This window comes from Solea senegalensis, linkage group LG8 (genome assembly GCF_019176455.1).
Source record: "Solea senegalensis isolate Sse05_10M linkage group LG8, IFAPA_SoseM_1, whole genome shotgun sequence".
NCBI lineage: Eukaryota > Metazoa > Chordata > Actinopteri > Pleuronectiformes > Soleidae > Solea > Solea senegalensis.
In genome coordinates, this window is record NC_058028.1 from 26,818,211 (window position 1) to 26,840,097 (window position 21,887).

At 42.8% G+C, this 21,887-nt stretch overlaps 2 protein-coding genes across 2 annotated transcripts; both read right to left on the bottom strand.

Moving 5' to 3' along the window:
• Positions 1 to 333: 333 nt before the first annotated feature.
• Positions 334 to 4,946, bottom strand: LOC122773968 (extracellular calcium-sensing receptor-like). The gene is made up of 9 exons (XM_044032988.1): positions 4,691 to 4,946; positions 4,165 to 4,459; positions 3,908 to 3,994; positions 3,448 to 3,711; positions 3,088 to 3,294; positions 2,737 to 3,012; positions 2,042 to 2,269; positions 1,337 to 1,451; positions 334 to 1,258 (listed from the first exon to the last, which is right to left on the bottom strand). The coding sequence occupies exons 1-9, from the start codon at positions 4,921 to 4,923 to the stop codon at positions 348 to 350; spliced, it is 2,616 nt and encodes an 871-aa protein (XP_043888923.1). The 5' UTR covers positions 4,924 to 4,946; the 3' UTR covers positions 334 to 347.
• A 7,601-nt stretch (positions 4,947 to 12,547) lies between these two features.
• Positions 12,548 to 17,034, bottom strand: LOC122773964 (extracellular calcium-sensing receptor-like). The gene is made up of 9 exons (XM_044032985.1): positions 16,766 to 17,034; positions 16,376 to 16,670; positions 16,128 to 16,214; positions 15,660 to 15,929; positions 15,225 to 15,431; positions 14,882 to 15,157; positions 14,264 to 14,491; positions 13,551 to 13,674; positions 12,548 to 13,472 (listed from the first exon to the last, which is right to left on the bottom strand). The coding sequence occupies exons 1-9, from the start codon at positions 17,014 to 17,016 to the stop codon at positions 12,562 to 12,564; spliced, it is 2,649 nt and encodes an 882-aa protein (XP_043888920.1). The 5' UTR covers positions 17,017 to 17,034; the 3' UTR covers positions 12,548 to 12,561.
• Positions 17,035 to 21,887: the final 4,853 nt, after the last annotated feature.

The window sequence follows — 21,887 nt, forward strand, 5'->3', positions numbered from 1 at the left end:
CTAGAAATGATACACTTAACCTTTAAGTAAAGCTACACACCAATCATACACCATGGAGCCACATTTAGCAGGTCTATATGTACAGATTTCAATTGCATGGCATGGCTGAATAAATGTGAAATAATAACAAAACAAAGGTTAGATTTCCTAACAGTAGAATAAGTTATGTGAAATGACATTAACTCCAAACATTGGAAAAAATAAGAAAAAATAAAATAGTTTAAATGTATTTACATTTATTTTTTTATTTTTTTATCAACAATTGTATTACTTATATTGTCATTTTATAATCACCACTCACTTCTGAAATATGGAGGATAGACAGAGAGACAGCAGTGTTCACAATTTTAGTTTGTGGTACCTCGACCCATCACAGCTTTCTTTGTGTTTCTCTCTGGTCTCAACATGATTATGTAACATTTAGGACCAAACAGCGCCACCAAGAGGCCAAAACTGGAGGCCAGGATGGCAAATACCTCCACTGCATCTGCATATGTGCCTGGTGAGCTGATGTAAGCAGGGATAAAGGCCACCCACACTGCACAGAAGATCAACATGCTGAAAGTGATGAGTTTGGCCTCATTGAAACTGTCTGGAAGATTCCTTGCTAGAAAAGCTAACAAACAACTGAGGACAGCCAGTAAACCAATATAACCAAGTAAAACTGCAAAACCAACTGTGGACCCAACTGCACACTCATAAACTATCTTGTCACTGTGATACTGGGTGTTTTTATGAGGCACTGGTGAAGCAGACACAAGCCAGACAGTGCAGATTGCTGCTTGAACAGAAGTCAGAACAAGAACTGTCCCTCTCTGCTGCACAGCACCAAACCACTTGAGACTGGACTCACCTCCTGGTTTAGAGGTCCTGAACACAGCAATAACCACCATGGTTTTCACCAGGATACATGAGACACAAAGCACAAAGCTGATGCCAAATGCTGCATGTCTTAGTTGACAAGTCCATAATTTGGGTTGTCCAATGAAGAGTAATGAGCAGAGGAAACACAATTTGAGTGACACCAAGAGAAGAAAACTGAGCTCCGAATTGTTGGCACGAACTATAGGTGTGCTGTGATGATGGATGAAGATGCCCAGAACAACAACACAGATAAATGTGCCCAACAATGAGGTGGTTGTCAAGCAGATACCCAGAGGCTCATAGTAGGAGAGGAACTCTGTTTTCTTAGGAACACAGTGGTCACGCTGGGGGCTGGACCAGAAATCTTCTGGACAACTGGTGCACTCCATGGAGTCTGAGAAAAGAGGGAAAGTGATGAGATACATGTTTATACAAGATCTGTGAACTGTGGTGTTTAAAACTTTACACTTACCAGTTGTATTGCTGATCTTTCCCTCAGAACAAGGGACACAGTCAAAACAACACTCAGGTTCCCCCTTCTTTCTGGCCATGCGGGTACCTGGAGGACAACTCTCACTGCACACTGACTGAGGAGGCTGTGTGGAGAAATATCAGTATCTGTAATTTTATTTTTCTTCATACTGTTCCATGTTCTGTGTCCACAGAGTGTTGCTATGGATTTCCGTTGGGCATCCATGACAAAGACTCCATTTAGTAAAAATGTGGGTCTTTAAGATCCTGTGTTCAAACTAATGTGTAGTTGATCTCACATCACCTGACAAAAACAGTGGTTTCTCAACAGGAGATCAGCCCTACTTATGTATGTTCTTGTAGACTTCGTACAGGTGAGGGTATCACCAAAAGTTATTTTATAACTTCAAGCAAGAGTCCATGGTAATTGTTTTCTTTGATGTCCCTTCTTCAACCAAAGCAAGAGGTCCCACCAACTAGACTGGAAAGTGTGTTACATGTAGCTTAAGCATTGGTCCACATGCATACAATGTAGGAGTGTGTACTTTATGTATGAAAGGCTTGTCAGTAGCATTATGCATATGGGTGGATGACATCACTCACATTAGAGGGACCATAGCAAACCTCTGTGGACTCAAAGGTAAAGTATGGGCCGAGACTAATAAGCAGGGGAAATCAATGGTTGTCTATAAATTGAAGAAGTAACCTGTTTGGATTCAAAGTTCCAGAAGATTCTGTCTTCATCCAGTGTGAGCACTTCACCTTTGAAGGCTGACCTCTTAACATCACCCACTCTCTGAACTTTAGTTCTTCCATCAGGGAGCCACACCCAGTTCATTATGTCATACATTGGTAAGGCATCACCATTCTCATCAAAGGACACTTGATCACCAAATGTTGTGGTGAAGTTGACTTTTTCCAGGTAATACAGAAGCTTTGGATATGATAATCACACACAAATGGAAAAACAAGAACAAAAACAACAATTACTCCCTGTCCAGCAGTTGTTTGCCTCAGCTGACCAACATATTTACAAGTTTCTTACATACAATGTGCATGTTCACTTAAAAAGGAATGTATTTATTTGAGTGTGTGTTGACAGGATTTGCTAAAGATTACTGGCTGAAACCAATGACTTTGGCCTCAGCTATTACCAGTGCTGAGAAATATTAAACCTATTCATAAATTTGTATTAAGAAATGAATTTCCTTTTAAGTCATATCACATGGCTATTTTATACTTACACTTTAACCTGATATTACAATACACTGTTTGCTTGCTGTATAGGGAAAGTGAGATGCTTTAATTTGTTAATATGTTCAGTTCTTACACTTTAATAATTCAAATATTAAAGAAATACAAAGGATTGAGTAAAATGAGGAGTGCTAACTGATAAATCACCTGCCATGGCTCCAGTCTTTGTAAATGAGCACAGGTGTTGTTGCTGAAAGGTCCTCTCCCTGGCTCACACTGCAGCATGTTATCAAGAGCATACGCCAGAGCGTACACAGCCTTATACACATTATACTCTGGTCTGAGGTTTGAAACATCCACTAATTCATTCTCCACATTCTCTACAACTTCCTGTCCAGTGCATAATTCGCCTCCAGCTTCTACCCAACCTGCTGGAGGTGGTGCAAATCTACACTGAAATGTGTGTTCCCAAAACTGATTCACCTGAAAGATAATTATTTTGTGTATTAAAGCCAGTATATAAAATTCACAAATAACCAGGTCGTGGGAAATTCTCACTCTGTTGTTTCCATCTGTGTTGTTGTGATGTAGATCAGGACGTATTTGTAACAGGAAATCTCTGAGTCCTGGTATTTCCCCTCTGCGGACGGAGATGGCCAGTGTTCCACCCAGGTACGGCATGAAGTGAGGAGTCTGGAGCACATCAACTGATGTCCAGCCTTCACTGGCAATCCACTGCAAGCCTGTCACATTCTGCCTCACCACCTGTACATTGAAATATAGTAAGTAATGGTCCTGGTAAACACACTTACTCTAAACCCCTCCTAACAGCAGCTTTAACAACTTACAGTTGAAACATTAAAAATGAAATCTAAACTCTAAACTGTTTTTTTTTTGAATATCTCTTCAATGACTGACCTCTTTCATGAGATAAATCATGCGAGTTGCAAACACAATCACCACTCGGGCTGTAGATTTCCTCATCACATCCACTATTCTCCTTATTTCATCAGGGTCGTCACCTTGAGGCAAAATCTCAGTGTAAGCCAGACAACCTCCACCGGCTGGACCCAGATCAGAGTGAAAGGATCGGGCAGCGTGGACTCCATAATCATTATCACTGATGATCAGACCTGTCCAAGTCCAACCAAAGTGTTTTAGAATCTGAATCATAGCATTCACCTATGTGGACACATAGCAGAGGGATTAGTGCACAGGCTGGAATCCTCTTTACTAGAAATCCTGCTGAATAGGTTCATCAAAGACTCATGTTTAATCACTGTCTTTAAGTGTTGTATATCTGACACCATACAACTCTGTAATTGAGACACGAGTGAGACACTTTTTCAGGGGGGTTTTGGCGGGGGTGGATTTTCACCTGAAAAGCATCACTTGGGATCGTCCTAAAGAAAGATGGAAACTTCCGTCGATCACTCAGGCAGGAACATGTGGCAAAATAACTCACCTGCAAAAAATAACATCTCATATACTAAAAACAGTCATTATCTGCAGACTTAAAAAGCTTTCCAATGTTGAATATTTAATGTTTACAATTTAATTATTGTTATTATTTCTTTTGAAATTGCATGCCAATTATTTAGAACAATGATTAACTCCAGAGGCAGATAAACTTACCAGAGGCACTCTGTACAAACCTATCAATGATGATAAGGCAATTGAACGTGTGGAGGAAGAATCACCCACAATCCCTAGGACTGGAGGAGTTCCTAAACAGTTCTCCTCTAATGTAACTTGCTCTTCTTGACCACTGACTAAGGTCAGTGCTGCACGAAATCCAATTCCTAGTTGGACGCAGTTATCATACAGACTGTATCCCAGAGTGACATTAGGCAGCAGGTTGGAGTTTCTGTTGATCTCATCGATAGCAAAGGCCATGGTCTGAGTTTTTCTGAATCCTAAGACATCAAAACTAACAAAAACGAGTGTTTTTGGAAAAACCTTATAAGGTGCAAAGCAACATATTTCACTACTACAGATACTGAAAATAATATCATCATTAACACCCTTAATCAAACTTCAATGGTTAAAGATGTCAGCTATAATGTAATCAGTTCATATTACTAAAAAGATTAGATAAATACGTCATGCTGATTAGCTAAGCAAGAGCTCCTTAAATGTACTGTTTGTCTTTCAGACTCACCCATAGCAGGTAGGCAGCTGTGGCTCTGAGGTAAAAGTCAGGTCAGGATCAGAAGAAAATAAGTTGATTGCAAAAATTCCACCTAGAATCACATCTCCAGTTTTGTGCATGCCATTTAGAATAAACTGTCCTTGTAACTGACAAGAGGAGGAATAAAGAGAGGAGGACACAGCAGAGAATAAGCAGCAGTACAACATTAGCAACAGCAACTTGTTATCTAAAAATACCCTCATGACTTTCCTATGGTTCCTATTTGATTGAGTTCAGTCCCATCACTACTCATATTTTATTGACTTATGGCAATGTTTATTTTTGCACATCACCTATCAGGGCAGACTAAGATGCTGTAGGGGCAGGTCCTCAGTAACGTCATGCGTCATTTGCACATAGTTCTCTTGTCATTATCATCATGGTGCAAGTGTTTGTATTTTATTCTACTGCAGAGATTGGAGCAGACTCTTGGTATCACAGGTGCTGCCCTCTGCTGGTTTAGATCATACTTATCTGATAGATTCCAGTTTGTTCATATCAATGATAAAGCCTCATTACAAACACAAGTTAATTGTGGAGTTCCACAAGGCTCAGTGCTTGGGCCTATACTTTTTACCTTATATATGCTTCCTCGAGGGAACATTATTAGAAAGCACAACATACACTTTCATTGTTATGCAGATGACACACAGCTATATTTATCAATGAGGCCGGATGAAATAAATCAGGTTGTTCAACTCCAGGAATGTCTCAGAGACATTAAGTCCTGGATGATCTGTAACTTTCTACTTTTAAACTCAGAAAAAACTGAGGTCATTATACTCGGCCCTAAACACCTCAGAGAAAAACTTTCCGATCACATTGTCACTTTAGATGACACCACCCTGGCTTCCAGTTCCACTGTGAGGAACCTTGGAGTTACTTTTGACCAGGAAATGTCATTTGATTCACACATAAAACTAATCCCCAGAAAAGCCTTCTTCCACCTGCGGAACATTATGAAAATTAGAAACATTCTGTCTTTACAGGATGCTGAAAAACTAGTTTATGCTTTTGTTACATCTAGATTAGATTACTGTAACTCCTTATTATCAGGATGCTCCAACAAGTCTGTTAGAACCCTTCAGTTAATTCAAAATGCTGCAGCACGAGTTCTGACAGGAACTAGAAAGAGAGACCATATAACTCCAGTGTTAGCTTCTCTACACTGGCTCCCTGTACAGTTTTGAATTGAATTTAAAATCTTCCTCCTCATGCACAAAGCACTAGTCTTACCCTATCACCCCAATAGACCACTTAGGTCACAAAATACAGGTTTACTTGTGGTTCCCAGAGGATGTAAGAGTAGAATGGGAGGCAGAGCCTTTAGTTACCAGGCTCCTCTCCTGTGGAACCAGCTCCCAATGATAGTTCGGGAGGCGGACACTCTCTCTGTATTTAAATTTAAACTTAAAACTTTCCTTTTTGATAAAGCTTATAGTTAGAGCTGGTTCAGGGAAACGTGGACCAGCTCTTAGTTATGCTGCTATAGACCTAGACTGCTGGGGGATTTTCCTGTGGTGCACGCATATTCACTCTCTCACACTGAGGGTATGATTATGACTGTTATATGTCATTAACCTTGTCTATTTCTCTCCCTAGCTTGTGTCTTTCCTTCCTTCCCTCTCTCTCTCTCTGTATTCTCATCATGCAGGTTGCGGGATCAAGATCAAGTTTTCGAGGCTACCCATATCATCACCATTATTATTGTGCCATTATTAAAAAGTCGATATCATTAACTGTATAATCTTGTAACCTGATACAGTTGTTGTGTATCTGCTCCTGGTCTCTCTCTCTCTTCTGTCTCTTCCTCATCTCCCTCTTGTCAAATTCTCTCCCCCCTTTCTGTCCCCCACCTCTCCACTGTCCCCCATTTTTCCTTTCACCCCAACCGGTCGAGGCAGATGACCGCACATCTCTGAGCCGGGTTCTGTCAGAGATTTCTTCCTGTTAAGAGGGAGTTTTTTCTCTCCACTGATGCCGAGTGCTTGCTCATTGTGTGAACTCTTGGGGTTCTCTGCTCTCCTTGATGTTGTCTATGTACAGTGCCTTGCGATAATGTATGTTATGATTTGGTGCTATACAAATACAATTGAATAGAATTGAATTGAATTGAATTAGAAGGTCGTAGGTTACCTTTCTGGCTCCACTACTCTATATGTGCTGATGTGCCCCTCAGCAGACACTTGGCCACAAGTTGCCTGTCATATCTAAGATGCATCTGCCAAATGACTAAAGGTAAATGTATTCACATATACACGATATCTGACATAGATTGTCCAATTTCTCTATCCTTCAAAGATACAAAATTAGCATAAATAACATAAATAGCAATTATTTTGCTATTAGCCTTCGACTACTCTCCCGAAGGACCTGGTATATCATCTGCCAAGAGGCTGAGCAGCCGGTGAGTCCATGTTACTGGACACAGAGGAGGCTAACTGTTTGGAGCAGATGACCTGGGGAGGAGATCCACCTTTGTTCCACCTTTTGAAGCCGTTCGTCTGGGTGACACTTTTGGAGTTGACCACTCATGTTTAAAGGTTTTATCTCTTGCCTGTGGAGGAACAACTGATTCCCAAGCCACCAGAGATATTTTCTTTATCTCAAGCATGGAAAGTTTACCTTAGCGTGTTTGTAGCACAACATGAGTGTATATGCATGTGTGAAGGTTGCGCGCGAACAGGGACTTAAAATTTGGGTTTTCTTCCAAGCCTGGGGCATTTCTTAGGTGTTTGTGATGGGTATGTTTAACATGAAAGGCTGCAACTATGGAAGTAATCTCATCAACGCTTATATAAACCTGCGGACAGTATTAGAGTTGGTCTTCTCCACAAGATTAATCTTCTCCCTTTCACTTGCATAGGGAAGGTCAATAAGACCTTGGTCTATCTCACTAAAATAATTGTTAATGTTGTCATCACAGTTGTCTGGATCAAAATGATCAATGAGAGAGATTCCAGTATCTTAAAATGAGGACATTGTGAGGTCTGAACATGTCTTTCTTGTGCTCCTGCTGTTCTCTCTGAGGGGGTAGGTGAAGCCTGCATGGCTCTTATCACCATGATACTGCAGAGGAGCCTGAAAAGGGGGAGGGTTAGTCCTGAACAGACCTAACCCCCTCTCTATTGAGGTGAGCATGGAAAGCAGTGTCATGCATGTTTGAAAGAAAAGAGTCATTGACATGATCTTCTCTCTGTCATCTCTGTCACCTCAGCTAACCAGCCCCTCCTCCTCACTCACCTCCCAGCCACTGCCTCCTCATCAGCCACTCCCTCCTCATCAGCTCAACTCCACTCACCTGTTTGCAGTAGCTGCCCCTGATCACTAATCAGCCCATTATATATACTCCTCTCCACCGTGCAGTCACTGCCAGATTGTTCTATGTTGTTTGCACTAGTCTCTCCCGCATTTTTTGGACTGATTCCCTGGTTTCGACCCTGCCTGTCCCCGACCTGTCTACTCTGTTTCTGTTCTGGTGATCGACCCAGCCTTCCGCCCCAACAATGGATTCTGCCTGCTCCCTGCCGGTCTTCAGTCTCCTTGCAGTGACGGAGCAGCTCAGCCTCAGGTCCATTTCCTGCTATTTCCTCAGAGTCTGTTTGCTGCTTCAGCCACAGGGATCACCAGCTGCACACCATGAAGCAAGTTTATACTATTGTGCCGTCTTTGAACTTTCCATTGAAAAGGTGAAGAATAAAAGTCATTACCGACTGTCTGTCTGCCTACGTGTGCTGCATTTGGGTCCTACCCCGACCCGTTACAGTACAATCTGGCCAGACATGGACCCAGCACACACCGTTGAGCCACTGGCATGCCTGGGTCTAGTTGAGGATCAGCTCCAACGCCATGAGGAAATATTACCCTCCACCACAGCTGAGGTTTGATAAGCAGCGGCAAATCAAGAGCAAGGCGTCGCCGCACTAGCCGCCCAGGTCCAGCAGCTCACCACCACCCTAGCTCAGACCTTCGCTCCACCAGTCTCCCTGGATCCACCCCCACCGGGTCCAACTCTGCATGGTACTGTCACAGAGCCTCGGGTCGAGGTACCTGAGCACTACGCCGGCGATGTGGAGGGCTGTAATCCTTTCCTCACGAACTGTTCCATTCTCTTCACTCTCCAGTCCAACTCCTTTGCTTCCGAGGAAGCCAGGGTGGCGTTCACCATAAATCATCTGACGGGTCACACTCAACTGTGAGGAACGGCCATCCTGCTCCTCCTTCCAGACCTTTGCCACTTCACTGGACAGCATCATCGAGCTGGTTTTTCGCATCCTAGCCAGACAACAGGAGTTGAGCCCATGCAGGTCAGCCAGGCCAGCCTCACATCGGAAGAGAGAGAGCTCCTAGAAGACGCCACCATGTTCACTAAGCTTGATCTACGCAATGCCTATCATCAGTTTTCCTCTGTCCTCTGGAAGGAGTTCTGCTCACTTCTGGGGGCCACATCAGCCTGTCCTCTGGGTTCCATCCCCAGTCCAATGGCCAGACTGAACAAAAAAAACAGAAGGAGACAGCCCTCCGCTGCATGACGTCCCAACACCCGTCGTCCTGGTCTGAACAACTCCTGTGGGTTGAGTATGCCCACAACACCTTAACCAGCTCTGCAACAGGCCTCTCCCCCTTCCAATGTGCCTAAGGCTTCCAGCCGCCCCTGTTCCCAGCTCTGGAGAGAGAGAGCGCTTGCCTGTCTGTCCAGGCTTTCATCCGTAGCTGCCACAGGACCTGGAGCCCGAGCCTCCCTTCTTTGAGCCGCCGGCTGCTACACAGCCGCTGCCAACCTTCACCGCTCCCAGTCCCTGGAGTACCAACCTGGAAAGAGAGAAGTTGGCTCCTCGGTTTGTCGGACTGTTCAAGGTTGGGAAGATCATCAGCCCAGTGGCGGTGAGGTCCCCAGGTCCATGCGGGTCCATCCCACCTTCCATGTTCTAAGATAAAAACAGTACAAGAGAGTGCTCTGGTTCCTATTGCGCCACCTCCTTCACCTCCTCGCCTCATCGATGGGGGGCCCACTTACACCGTTCGTCGTCTCCTGCGGTCCTGGCGGCGTGGTAGAGGGCTCCAATACCAGGTGGATTGGGAGGGCTATGGTCCGAAGGAGAGGTCCTGGGTCCCTGCGAGGCATGTATTGGACCACAACCTCATCAGAGAGTTCCATCAACGCCACCCAGATCAGCCAGCCAGTACCAGTCATACCCCCAAACCACGTGCTCCTCTGCTCCGCCCATCTGATGGTGACGACATAGGTCCCTTCCTCCGAGGACGACGCGTTCTCCGCAGCCGAAGATGAAGGGATGAATGTGGAGGTCTTTGATGAGTATTAGGGACTTGGATTCTTTCTTTAATCAAGTGTTTTAAAGTAAGGTTTATGTTAGGCCTGAGGAACTGATTCTGAAAGTTTAAAATGTTTTCTATTTGTTTTTGCTTTGCCTAAATATGTTAAAGTGGACATATTATACCCTATTTCCCCCATTAAAATAGTTCCCTGGTGTCCTAATGAACATGTCAGTGACATGCTTTGGTCAAAATACCATAAGGATGAAGAATCATAGTAGTTCAATAACCCTGCTAAACCCGCCCCTTTCAGAACGCTCGGTTTTCGTGCATGGTCCCTTTATATGCAAATGAGACACAGGCAAACACACAACCACTTCTTCCAGGGGGTTTCTGATTTGTCCTCTTTACAGCGCTTTACAGCTCTATTCGTCTCCCCCTCCCTCCACTAGCTCTCTGACAATATCAACATGTCAGCGAGAGTGCCGTCACAGGAAGAGACGTCCTACATAAGGATCGAGCCGAACACTGTCCAACTGTAAATCAGTTAAAAACACTTAGGAACAGAAGATCAGCGGTGACACAGAGAGTGCAGCACCGCTGATCGCCACCGCGGATCGCCAGCGGCGCGCTGAATAAACTGTATGTTGCTGTATCAGACCGGAGACTGTGCTCCGGAGACCTCACCACCGCTGACCAGCTCCGGTGCTCCGGCGAGCTGGCGATCAGCGGTGGCGATCAGCTGATACAGCAACATACATTTTATTCAGCAGCTGATCGCCAGCGGCAGTTTAGGCTATCGGTGACACAGAGAGTGTAGCACCGCTGCACAGAGAGTGCAGCACCGCTGATCGTCAGCGGCGAGCTGCATAAACAGCTGCTTTATGTGATTGTATCAGACTGAGTCTGTGCTCCGGTCATGGAGGACGTACTGAACAGTTATGAGCTCTATGTGATCTTTTCTTAACAATTTGTGTGTTTGTACGTCGGTGAAATACGTCCCATGACTAAATACAGCGACCGCTGGCCGCAGTCTGATGTGAAGTGGTGCGAACACACGATTGCTGACTTTATCCGGCACATTAGCTTCATATATAAAATCCTCTGTAAAACACTGTGCTCCACTGTGCAGCACACTTGTCCCGCCGCGTTGACATAATACCGCTCTTTCTCCCTCGCCTGCACTCTCGCAGGGACAAGGTGGAGCTAAGGTGGAGCTTGCGAAGTAAACGTACTGGTGGGGCGGTAACATTCGCGGTGAAATGCGCATGCTGACGTCATAAGCGCAGGGAATTCAACAGCGAGCGTTTTATCGCCTATACTTACACTAAGCGGAACCACGAAAACATGACTGAGTATTGTTTTTCCACACTTTGGCGACTGGTAGGGCCCCCAGAGTCCCAAATATCAGTATTAAAATGGTTAAAAAGTTGATTTTGCATAATATGTCCCCTTTAAATGACAATTAAAATATTTTTGTTAGAGAACACAAGAATCCTTTTGGTTTCACCACTGCAGGTCTAATAAAGGACCGTCTTAGTTTGTCTAACTCATTTGTATTTGAGTTTATATTTATGTTATTGCTTACTGTTGGTGTGAGGTGAACAACCTTAAAGACATTTATCATTGTGTCCAATGTTTTAAAATGGAGGATTATTATTATTTGGACTGAGCTGCCAACAGTCACTTCACACTCTATAAGATTGCTCACACAGGCATATATGATTACATTGACAAAGAAAAAACCAAGTCAAGTGACAGAGGTGCAACCTAATGTGAGATGGAGAGAGAGCGCAGAGAGAAGTTGGACTTTTTTGAGGATGGAGGATCATATTTATTGTGTTGCTGTAAAAAGAGCACCAACATGATGCCAAAAAAGGTGTTTGTGACTGACAGAGTAAACATCACTGATGAGAGACAAAGGTTTACAAATTGACGCTGTTTTCTGTTTGCAGGTAATTTCAAATGCTTATCGAAATGTTATTTATCTTTTTATATCTGTTACTAGAATACAGGGCAGTGTTTGTATTTCATGGTTCAAAAGCACAAAACGTGAACCACTTCAACGTGAAACATAAAGTCCTCACCATTTGGTTTGTTCCACTGCTGTGCTCAGCTCAGGTGGGTGAGAACATCCTCCCCATCTAAACATCGAACATAATATGTTCAACGAAAGAAGCATTTCTTCACTGCAATCTCCATCTTATCCTCTCATTGTCACTAGAAATGATACACTTAACCTTTAAGTAAAGGTACACACCAATCATACACCATGGAGCCACATTTAGCAGGTCTATATGTACAGATTTCAATTGCATGGCATGGCTGAATAAATGTGAAATAATAACAAAACAAAGGTTAGATTTCCTAACAGTAGAATAAGTTATGTGAAATGACATTAACTCCAAACATTGGAAAAAATAAGAAAAAATAAAATAGTTAAAATGTATTTACATTTATTTTTTTATTTTTTTATCAACAATTGTATTACTTATATTGTCATTTTATAATCACCACTCACTTCTGAAATATGGAGGATAGACAGAGAGACAGCAGTGTTCACAATTTTAGTTTGTGGTACCTCGACCCATCACAGCTTTCTTTGTGTTTCTCTCTGGTCTCAACATGATTATGTAACATTTAGGACCAAACAGCGCCACCAAGAGGCCAAAACTGGAGGCCAGGATGGCGAAAACCTCCACTGCATCTGCATATGTGCCTGGTGAGCTGATGTAAGCAGGGATAAAGGCCACCCACACTGCACAGAAGATCAACATGCTGAAAGTGATGAGTTTGGCCTCATTGAAACTGTCTGGAAGATTCCTTGCTAGAAAAGCTAACAAACAACTGAGGACAGCCAGTAAACCAATATAACCAAGTAAAACTGCAAAACCAACTGTGGACCCAACTGCACACTCATAAACTATCTTGTCACTGTGATACTGGGTGTTTTTATGAGGCACTGGTGAAGCAGACACAAGCCAGACAGTGCAGATTGCTGCTTGAACAGAAGTCAGAACAAGAACTGTCCCTCTCTGCTGCACAGCACCAAACCACTTGAGACTGGACTCACCTCCTGGTTTAGAGGTCCTGAACACAGCAATAACCACCATGGTTTTCACCAGGATACATGAGACACAAAGCACAAAGCTGATGCCAAATGCTGCATGTCTTAGTTGACAAGTCCATAATTTGGGTTGTCCAATGAAGAGTAATGAGCAGAGGAAACACAATTTGAGTGACACCAAGAGAAGAAAACTGAGCTCCGAATTGTTGGCACGAACTATAGGTGTGCTGTGATGATGGATGAAGATGCCCAGAACAACAACACAGATAAATGTGCCCAACAATGAGGTGGTTGTCAAGCAGATACCCAGAGGCTCATAGTAGGAGAGGAACTCTGTTTTCTTAGGAACACAGTGATCACGCTGGGGGCTGGACCAGAAATCTTCTGGACAACTGGTGCACTCCATGGAGTCTGAGAAAAGAGGGAAAGTGGTGAGATACATGTTTATACAAGATCTGTGAACTGTGGTGTTTAAAACTTTACACTTACCAGTTGTATTGCTGATCTTTCCCTCAGAACAAGGGACACAGTCAAAACAACACTCAGGTTCCCCCTTCTTTCTGGCCATGCGGGTACCTGGAGGACAACTCTCACTGCACACTGACTGAGGAGGCTGTGTGGAGAAATATCAGTATCTGTAATTTTATTTTTCTTCATACTGTTCCATGTTCTGTGTCCACAGAGTGTTGCTATGGATTTTCGTTGGGCATCCATGACAAAGATTCCATTTAGTAAAAATGTGGGTCTTTAAGATCCTGTGTTCAAACTAATGTGTAGTTGATCTCACATCACCTGACAAAAACAGTGGTTTCTCAACAGGAGATCAGCCCTACTTGTATATTCTTGTAGACTTCGTGCAGGTGAGGGTATCACCAAAAGTTATTTTATAATTTCAAGCAAGAGTCCATGGTAATTGTTTTCTTTGATGTCCCTTCTTCAACCAAAGCAAGAGGTCCCACCAACTAGACTGGAAAGTGTGTTACATGTAGCTTAAGCATTGGTCCACATGCATACAATAGGAGTAGGAGTAGGAGTGTGTACTTTATGTATGAAAGGCTTGTCAGTAACATTATGCATATGGGTGGATGACATCACTCACATTAGAGGGACCATAGCAAACCTCTGTGGATTCAAAGGTAAAGTATGGGCCGAGACTAATAAGCAGGGGAAATCAATGGTTGTCTATAAATTGAAGAAGTAACCTGTTTGGATTCAAAGTTCCAGAAGATTCTGTCTTCATCCAGTGTGAGCACTTCACCTTTGAAGGCTGACCTCTTAACATCACCCACTCTCTGAACTTTAGTTCTTCCATCAGGGAGCCACACCCAGTTCATTATGTCATACATTGGTAAGGCATCACCATTCTCATCAAAGGACACTTGATCACCAAATGTTGTTGTGAAGTTGACTTTTTCCAGGTAATACAGAAGCTTTGGATATGAGAATCAGACACAAATGGAAAAACAAGAACAAAAACAACAATTACTCCCTGTCCAGCAGTCGTTTGCCTTAGCTGACCAACGTACTTACAAGTTTCTGACATAAAATCTGCATGTTCACTTAACAAGTGAACATGCAAAATGTATTTATTTGAGAATTTGTATTAAGAAATGAATTTCCTTTTAAGTCATATCACATGGCTATTTTATACTTACACTTTAACCTGATATACCTGATATTGCAAACACTGTTTGCTTGCTGTATAGGGAAAGTGAGATGCTTTAATTTTTTAATATATTCAGTTCTTACACTTTAATAATTCAAATATTAAAGAAATACAAAGGATTAAGTAAAATGAAGAGTGTTGACTGATATCTCACCTGCCATGGCTCCATTCTTTGTAAATGAGCACAGGTGTTGTTGCTGAAAGGTCCTCTCCCTGGCTCACACTGCAGCATGTCATCAAGAGCATACGCCAGAGCATACACAGCCTTATACACGTTATACTCTGGTCTGAGGTTTGAAACATCCACCAATTCATTCTCCACATTCTCTACAACTTCCTGTCCAGTGCATAAATCTCCTCCAGCTTCCACCCAACCTGCTGGAGGTGGTGCAAATCTACACTGAAATGTGTGTTCCCAAAACTGATTCACCTGTAATGAAGTTTATTTTTAAATTAAAGCCAGTTTATTATTTCCACAAGTCAGAGGAATCTCTCACCATGCTTTTTACTTCTGTGTTGCCATGATGTAGATCAGGACGTATTTGTAACAGGAAGTCTCTGAGTCCTGGTATTTCTCCTTGACGGATGGCGATGCCCAGTGTTCCACCCAGGTACGGCATGAGGTGAGGAGTCTGGAGCACATCAACTGATGTCCAGGCTTCACTGGCAATCCACTGCAGGCCTGTCACATTGTGCCTCACCACCTGTACATTGCATAATAACAAGTATATAAATCCACAACAGTAAAGTAAAATATAGTTTCCACAGTTAATTTCATACACAAACATTTACACACGATTACATGTACATTTTAAAAAAAAACCCTCACTATTAAACCTTAGAAGCAGCTTTTATTTAAATGTTAAAAGTTAGTAATTAAATCTGTTTTCCAAAAGCTTAGTTTTTGGCAACAAATCTCTTTCAGGACTGACCTCTTCCATGAGATTAAGCATGTGACCCTTATGTGCAAACACAATCACCACTCGAGCTGTAGATTTCCTCATCACATCCACTATTCTCCTTAGTTCAGCAGGGTCATCACCCCAGGGTAAAATCTCAGTGTAAGCCAGACAACCTCCACCAGCTGGACCCAGATCAGAGTGAAAGGATCGGGCAGCATGGAATCCATAATCATCATCACTAATGAGCAGACCTGTCCAAGTCCAACCAAAGTGTTTTAGAATCTGAATCATAGCATTCACCTATGTGGACACAAAGCAGAGGGATTAGTTCACAGGCTGGAATCATCTTTACTAGAAATTCTGCTAAACAGGTTCCTCAAAGACTCATGTTTAATCATTGTATTTAAGTGTTGTATATCCGACACCACACAATTCTGTGAATGAAACATATAACATGACTGTTGACACCCTCTTTTCTTTTTGCAGATAGATTTTTACCTGAAAAGCATCACTTGGGATCGTTCTAAAGAAAGATGGGAACTTTTGTCTGTCACTCAGGCAGGAACATGTGGCAAAATAACTCACCTGCAAAAAGAGCACACCAGTTCCTCTGAGAAAAGTTAAGTCAAATATTCAAGGTTGATTACTCAACTGTCAAATATTAATTGAAATAGTTAAAACTAATACAATTCTATTTAAATTAATCTCAAAATGTAATCATAATGTTTACAGTAAAAAAAACTTACCAGAGGCACTTTGTACAAACCTAACACTGTAGAAATGGCTATAGAATTCGAAGAGGTAGTATCTCCCACAATCCCTAGGACTGGAGAAGTTCCTACACAGGTCTCCTCTAATGTAACTTGCTCTTCTTGACCACTGACTAAGGTCAGTGCTGCACGAAATCCAACCCCCACTTGAAGACAGTTATCATACAGACTGTATCCCAGAGTCACATTAGGCAGCAGGTTGGAGTTTCTGTTGATCTCGTCAATAGCAAAGGCCATGGTCTGAGACACTCTGAATTCTAGAACATCAAAACTAACACAAATATATAAGTTTACTATTAAAAAATACTTTCTACAGTAATTCTGCATATATACACGTTTCACAACTATAGATACTGTCAGAGTTACCTATAGCAGGTAGGCAACTGTGGCTCTGAGGTAAAAGTCAAGTCAGCATCAATAGAAAATGAGTTGATTGCAAAAAGTCCACCAAGAATTACATCTCCAGTTTTGTGCATCCCATTTAGATTAAACTGTCCCTGTAACTGACAAGAGGAGGAATAAAGAGTGGAGGACACAGCAGAGGAGATGAAGGAATACAACATCAGTGAGAGCAAGTTGTTGTCTAAAAATGCCCTCATGACTTTGCTGTGGTTCATCCCTTTACTGAGTTCAGTCCAATCACTACATCATCTCTATTTTATTGAGTTATGTTTATTCTTGCACATCACCTATCAGGGCAGAATAACACGCTGTAGGGGCAGTTCCTCAGCAGCAGATAGTTTTTTTTTTTTCCTCTAGTTGAGTCTTACGTCAGTGTATTTGTTGTCCAGTATTTCACACAGATATGCTGTGTTAATGAATGAATACAAACTTTTTTTTTTCTGTTATTTAAATGTGGGTGCGTGAACAAGGCAAGACAATGCATCATTTTATAAATCTAAAATAATTGGAAGAACATAATTTCTGTTTTAACTCTGCAAATTAAGTTGGGACTTACTGTGACTACAGTCAGCTATGTTATTGAGCTGTTATGTTTCTGTTTGCAATAAACTAACATTTTAGCTCTTGTCTTCAACAATGTCAACAAACTCCAAAAATATTCATTGAAGCTCTGGCATCTGGAGAAGAGGTATCTAATGTCTCTGAACGGTGACAGTAAACCACATTGTTGATAATCTCTGCTACATTTATGTCATGATGATGTTTATGAAACATTATTAGAGTTCAAGCAACAAGGTTGCAAGAACCCTATTGAAGTGCAGAATATTCTTATTAGGGTTCGAGCAACAAGGTTGCAACCGTAAGGATTCTTCTTCTTCTTCTTCATATCATAGTCCATGGAGATTCCTGTCTAACCTCATCTGTCAGTCTGTCCATCACCACCGCAAACAAGAAGGGAGTCAGAGCCAAACCCTGATGTCGTCCCAACTCCACCTTGAACTTCTCTGTCACACCTACAGCACACCTCACTGCTGTCTCACAGTTGGCATACATGTCCTGCACCAGTCTAACATACATCTCTGCCACTCCAGACTTCCTCATACAGTACCATAGTTCCTCTCTCTGCACCCTGTCAGCTTTTTCCAGATCTACAAAGACACAATGCAGCTCTCTCTGACCTTCTCTGTATTTCTCTACCAGCATTCTTAAAGCAAATACTACATCTGTAGTACTCTTTCTAGGCATGAAACCATACTGTTGCTCACAAATGCTGACGTCTGCTCTCAGTCTAGTTTCCACTACTCTTTCCCATAACTTCATTGTATGGCTCATCAACTGTATTCCTCTATAGTTACTGCAATTCTGAACATCTCCCTTATTCTTAAAAATGGGCACCATCACACTTCTTCTCCATTCCTCAGGCATCCCCTCACTCTCTAAGATCCTGTCGAATAGTCTAACCAGAAACTCTACTGCCTCCTCTCCTAGACACTTCCATACCTCCACAGGTATCATCGGGACCAAATGCCTTTCCATTCTTCATCCTCTTCAATGCCCCCCTCACTTCTCTGCTACTTCATGGTTCACAGTAGTCACCTCTTCTACCCTTTGCTCTCTTTCATTTTCCTCATTCATTAGCTCTTCAAAGTACTCTTTCCATCTTCCCATTACTTCTGTGGCACCTGTCAACACATGTCCCTCTCTATCCTTAATCACCCGAACCTGCTGGACGTCTTTCCCATCTCTATCTCTCTGTTTTGCCAACCTGTATAAATTATTCTCTCCCTCCTTACTTTCCAACTGAGCATACAAGTTATCATATACCCTGTGCTGCATCTCCCTGTTCTCCTGTCTGCTCTCTTCAGTCTCCTCAGTGTCCCAATTGTTCTTTGCTAACCTCTTTCTCTTTATATGCTCCTGCACTTCCCCATTCCACCACCAAGTCTCCTTATCTACTTTCCTTCCAGACGACACACCAAGTACTCTCCTACCTGTCTCCCTGATTACATTAGCTGTAGTTGTCCAGTCATCTGGGAGCTCTCCCTGACCACCCAGATTATTTCTCAACTCCTCCCTGAAAACCATAGAACAGTCCTCTCTTTTCAGCTTCCACCACTTTGGCATCCTACAAACCACCATCCTATGCTGACTTGCTACACTCTCACCCACCACTACTTTGCAGTCACTGATCTCCTTCAGATTACATCGTCTATACAAGATGTAGTCTATCTGTGTGCTCCTACCTCCACTCTTGTAAGTTACCCTATGCTAATGCCTCTTCTGGAAAAAAGTATTCACTACAGCCATTTCCATCCTTTTTGCAAATTCTACCACCATCTGTCCCTCTGTGTTCCTGTCTTGGATACCAAACCTGCCCATCACTTCTTCATCACCTCTATTTCCTGCACCAACATGTCCATTGAAGTCTGCACCAATTACCACTCTCTCACCTCTGGGGATATTCTGCATCACTTCATCTAACTCACTCCAGAATGTTTCCTTCTCCTCTAATTCACATCCCATCTGTGGGGCATAGCCACTAATAACATTTAACATCACACCTTCAATTTCAAGCTTCAGACTCATCAGTCTATCTGACACTCTTTTCACTTCCAGGACATTCCTAACAAACTCCTCCTTTAGGATAACCCCTACTCCATTTCTCTTCCTATCAATACCATAGTAGTACAACTTCAAACCTGCACCTAAGCTTCTCACCTCGCTACCTTTCCACTGCCACTGTATGTGACTGTATCAGACTGGAGCTGGCGATCAGCGGTGCTGTCCCTAAGTCTTATTAACTGATTTACAGTTCGGCAGTGTTCAGCTTGATCATTGTGTCGGAGGTCTCCGGAGCACAGACTCAGTCTGATACAGTCACATACAGTGGCAGTTTATGCAGCTCGCCGCGCGCTGCTGGCGATCAGCAGTGGCGATCAGCGGTGCTGTCCCTCAGTGTTTTTAACTGATTTACAGTTCGGTAGTGTTCGGCTTGATCCATATGTCGGACGTCTCTTCCTGCATGAAAATATTCCATGTCAAAATCACCGCCCCCTGGTGACGGCCGACAAAATGACATTTACAGTTTATTATGCTGCTCTAACAGGGATTGTTATAGCCACTTGAAATTTAATGTGAGACCTCAGACCCGTCCTGAACATGTCTGTAAAAGGTCACCTCCCTACAGGAAGTAGAATGCCCAAAACAGGAAGTAATGTCTAACATTGTTCGATCCACACAAAACTTGATATGTGAGTCAAGGGTCCTTCCCTGAACACATTTACAGACCTGCCTACAACCCAACAGGAAGTCGGTCATTTTAAACAGGAAGTGCCCTTTAAATTAGCCATACACTGTCCGATCTGCACAAAACTTGATCTATGAGACAAGGAAACTTCCCTGAACACGTTTACGGACACGCCTTTCACCCAACAGGAAGTTGGCCATTTTAAACAGGTAAAGCATTCTAACTTTGCGTGGGGACGCCACTGAAAAAGAACTAGGACTGAAAATAACTAGTACTGCAAGCGGTGAATGAGCGGGAGATGAGCTCGAGGACTCGTGTGGCGACGTGGGCACAAGGAGACTCGCGAGCCCTCGAGCTCGAACCCATTCATTACCACTTTTCTCAAATGAATCGCAGTTTTGAGGCCTTTCCTGTACCCCAAAACTTACAGATTTTTTGCGACCGCATCAATCCTGGTGAAAATTTACGCGTGAAAGTCGTTTGGCGAAAAAGCGTTGAAAATTGGATGTGGGAGGGGCTTACAAAAACGTAAATCAGCTTTTACCAGGAGACTTTTTGTCGTGTTTCACGTACATAAACAAAACTTGGTACACATGTTAATCATCAAGTCTATGAGGACTTTGCCGTAAGTTCTACAGGAAGGCCGCCATCTTGGGTTGAACAGCCATTTTTTAACGATTTTGGCGAATTCGCTCCAATGGTAATTGAACAAACTTGTCCTAGAGTTTTCATGCAATCAACCTCAAAGTTGGTGAGGTCACTGTGGACCAGTTGAGGAGCTTATGGTATGGAAAGCATGGCGCACAAGATAGGGGGTGGCAAAGTTGGTGAACATTCTGATGTTTCGCATTAAAAAAAAAAAAACTCTTATAACTTTGCGATGGAACGTCCGATCTGAACCAAACTTGCTATGATTGATGATGGGCTATGGCTGAAGACATCTATGCAAAAACGGCTAAGTTTGAAAACAGTGCCTCCTTGTGGTGAAAGAAAATACACAGAAAAGTTTATTTACGATTTTGTGAAAAACTTTTACACAGATGATCGAGAGAGAGAGTAAAGACACAAACTAGGGCGAGAAAGAACAATGTTATTGACATACAGTGAACCAAAGAAGAATAAATAATAGCTCATAAGGGGTGATAAAATGCAACCAATATAACCAAGTAAAACTGAGAAACCAACTGTGGACCAAACTCATCAACTATCTTGTCACTGTCCCTCTCTGCTGTACAGCATCAAAACCTGCTGTGGCAGAACTGGTTTCTGCATCTTCACTCCCCTCACTGGGCCCCTGCTACCCTGGTCCTCAATGGCATGCCAGAATATATCAAAAATGAGCCTGCATCATTGACAAGGAGTTGGCTCAGTAGTTAGGGAAGGTTCCTCAGCCTCATCCACTTTCAGCATAGGAAACACCCCCTGATTCATAGTTACACTACTGATGATGTGAGGGCACCAAGGAACCCTTCTTGGTTTGAACTGCCCACAGAAACCTTGAATACATCTGCACCACCAAGATATTGAACTCTCACCAGGTCCACTGGTCCCTTTTCTTCACCGTCACCTTTTCCTACCATCAGGGGTCCCACAATACCAAGCCTGATCCTGAGCCTGTCCTGAAGGATTCTGTTGAAGAGCCAACTACCATCCATGTGTAATTGCCACCCTGACCTTGATAGTGTAGCAGGCAATATCTGACTAAATATAAAAAGTAAAAGACTGTTTTTTGTGTTTAGTGTTAGCATTTTGCCAAAACTGTTCTTGGGTGTGGAGGTGGGCATGCTTTGGGGCCGTGCTGTTGGAGAGAAAGATACATGGCAGAGTTGATTCAGCAGG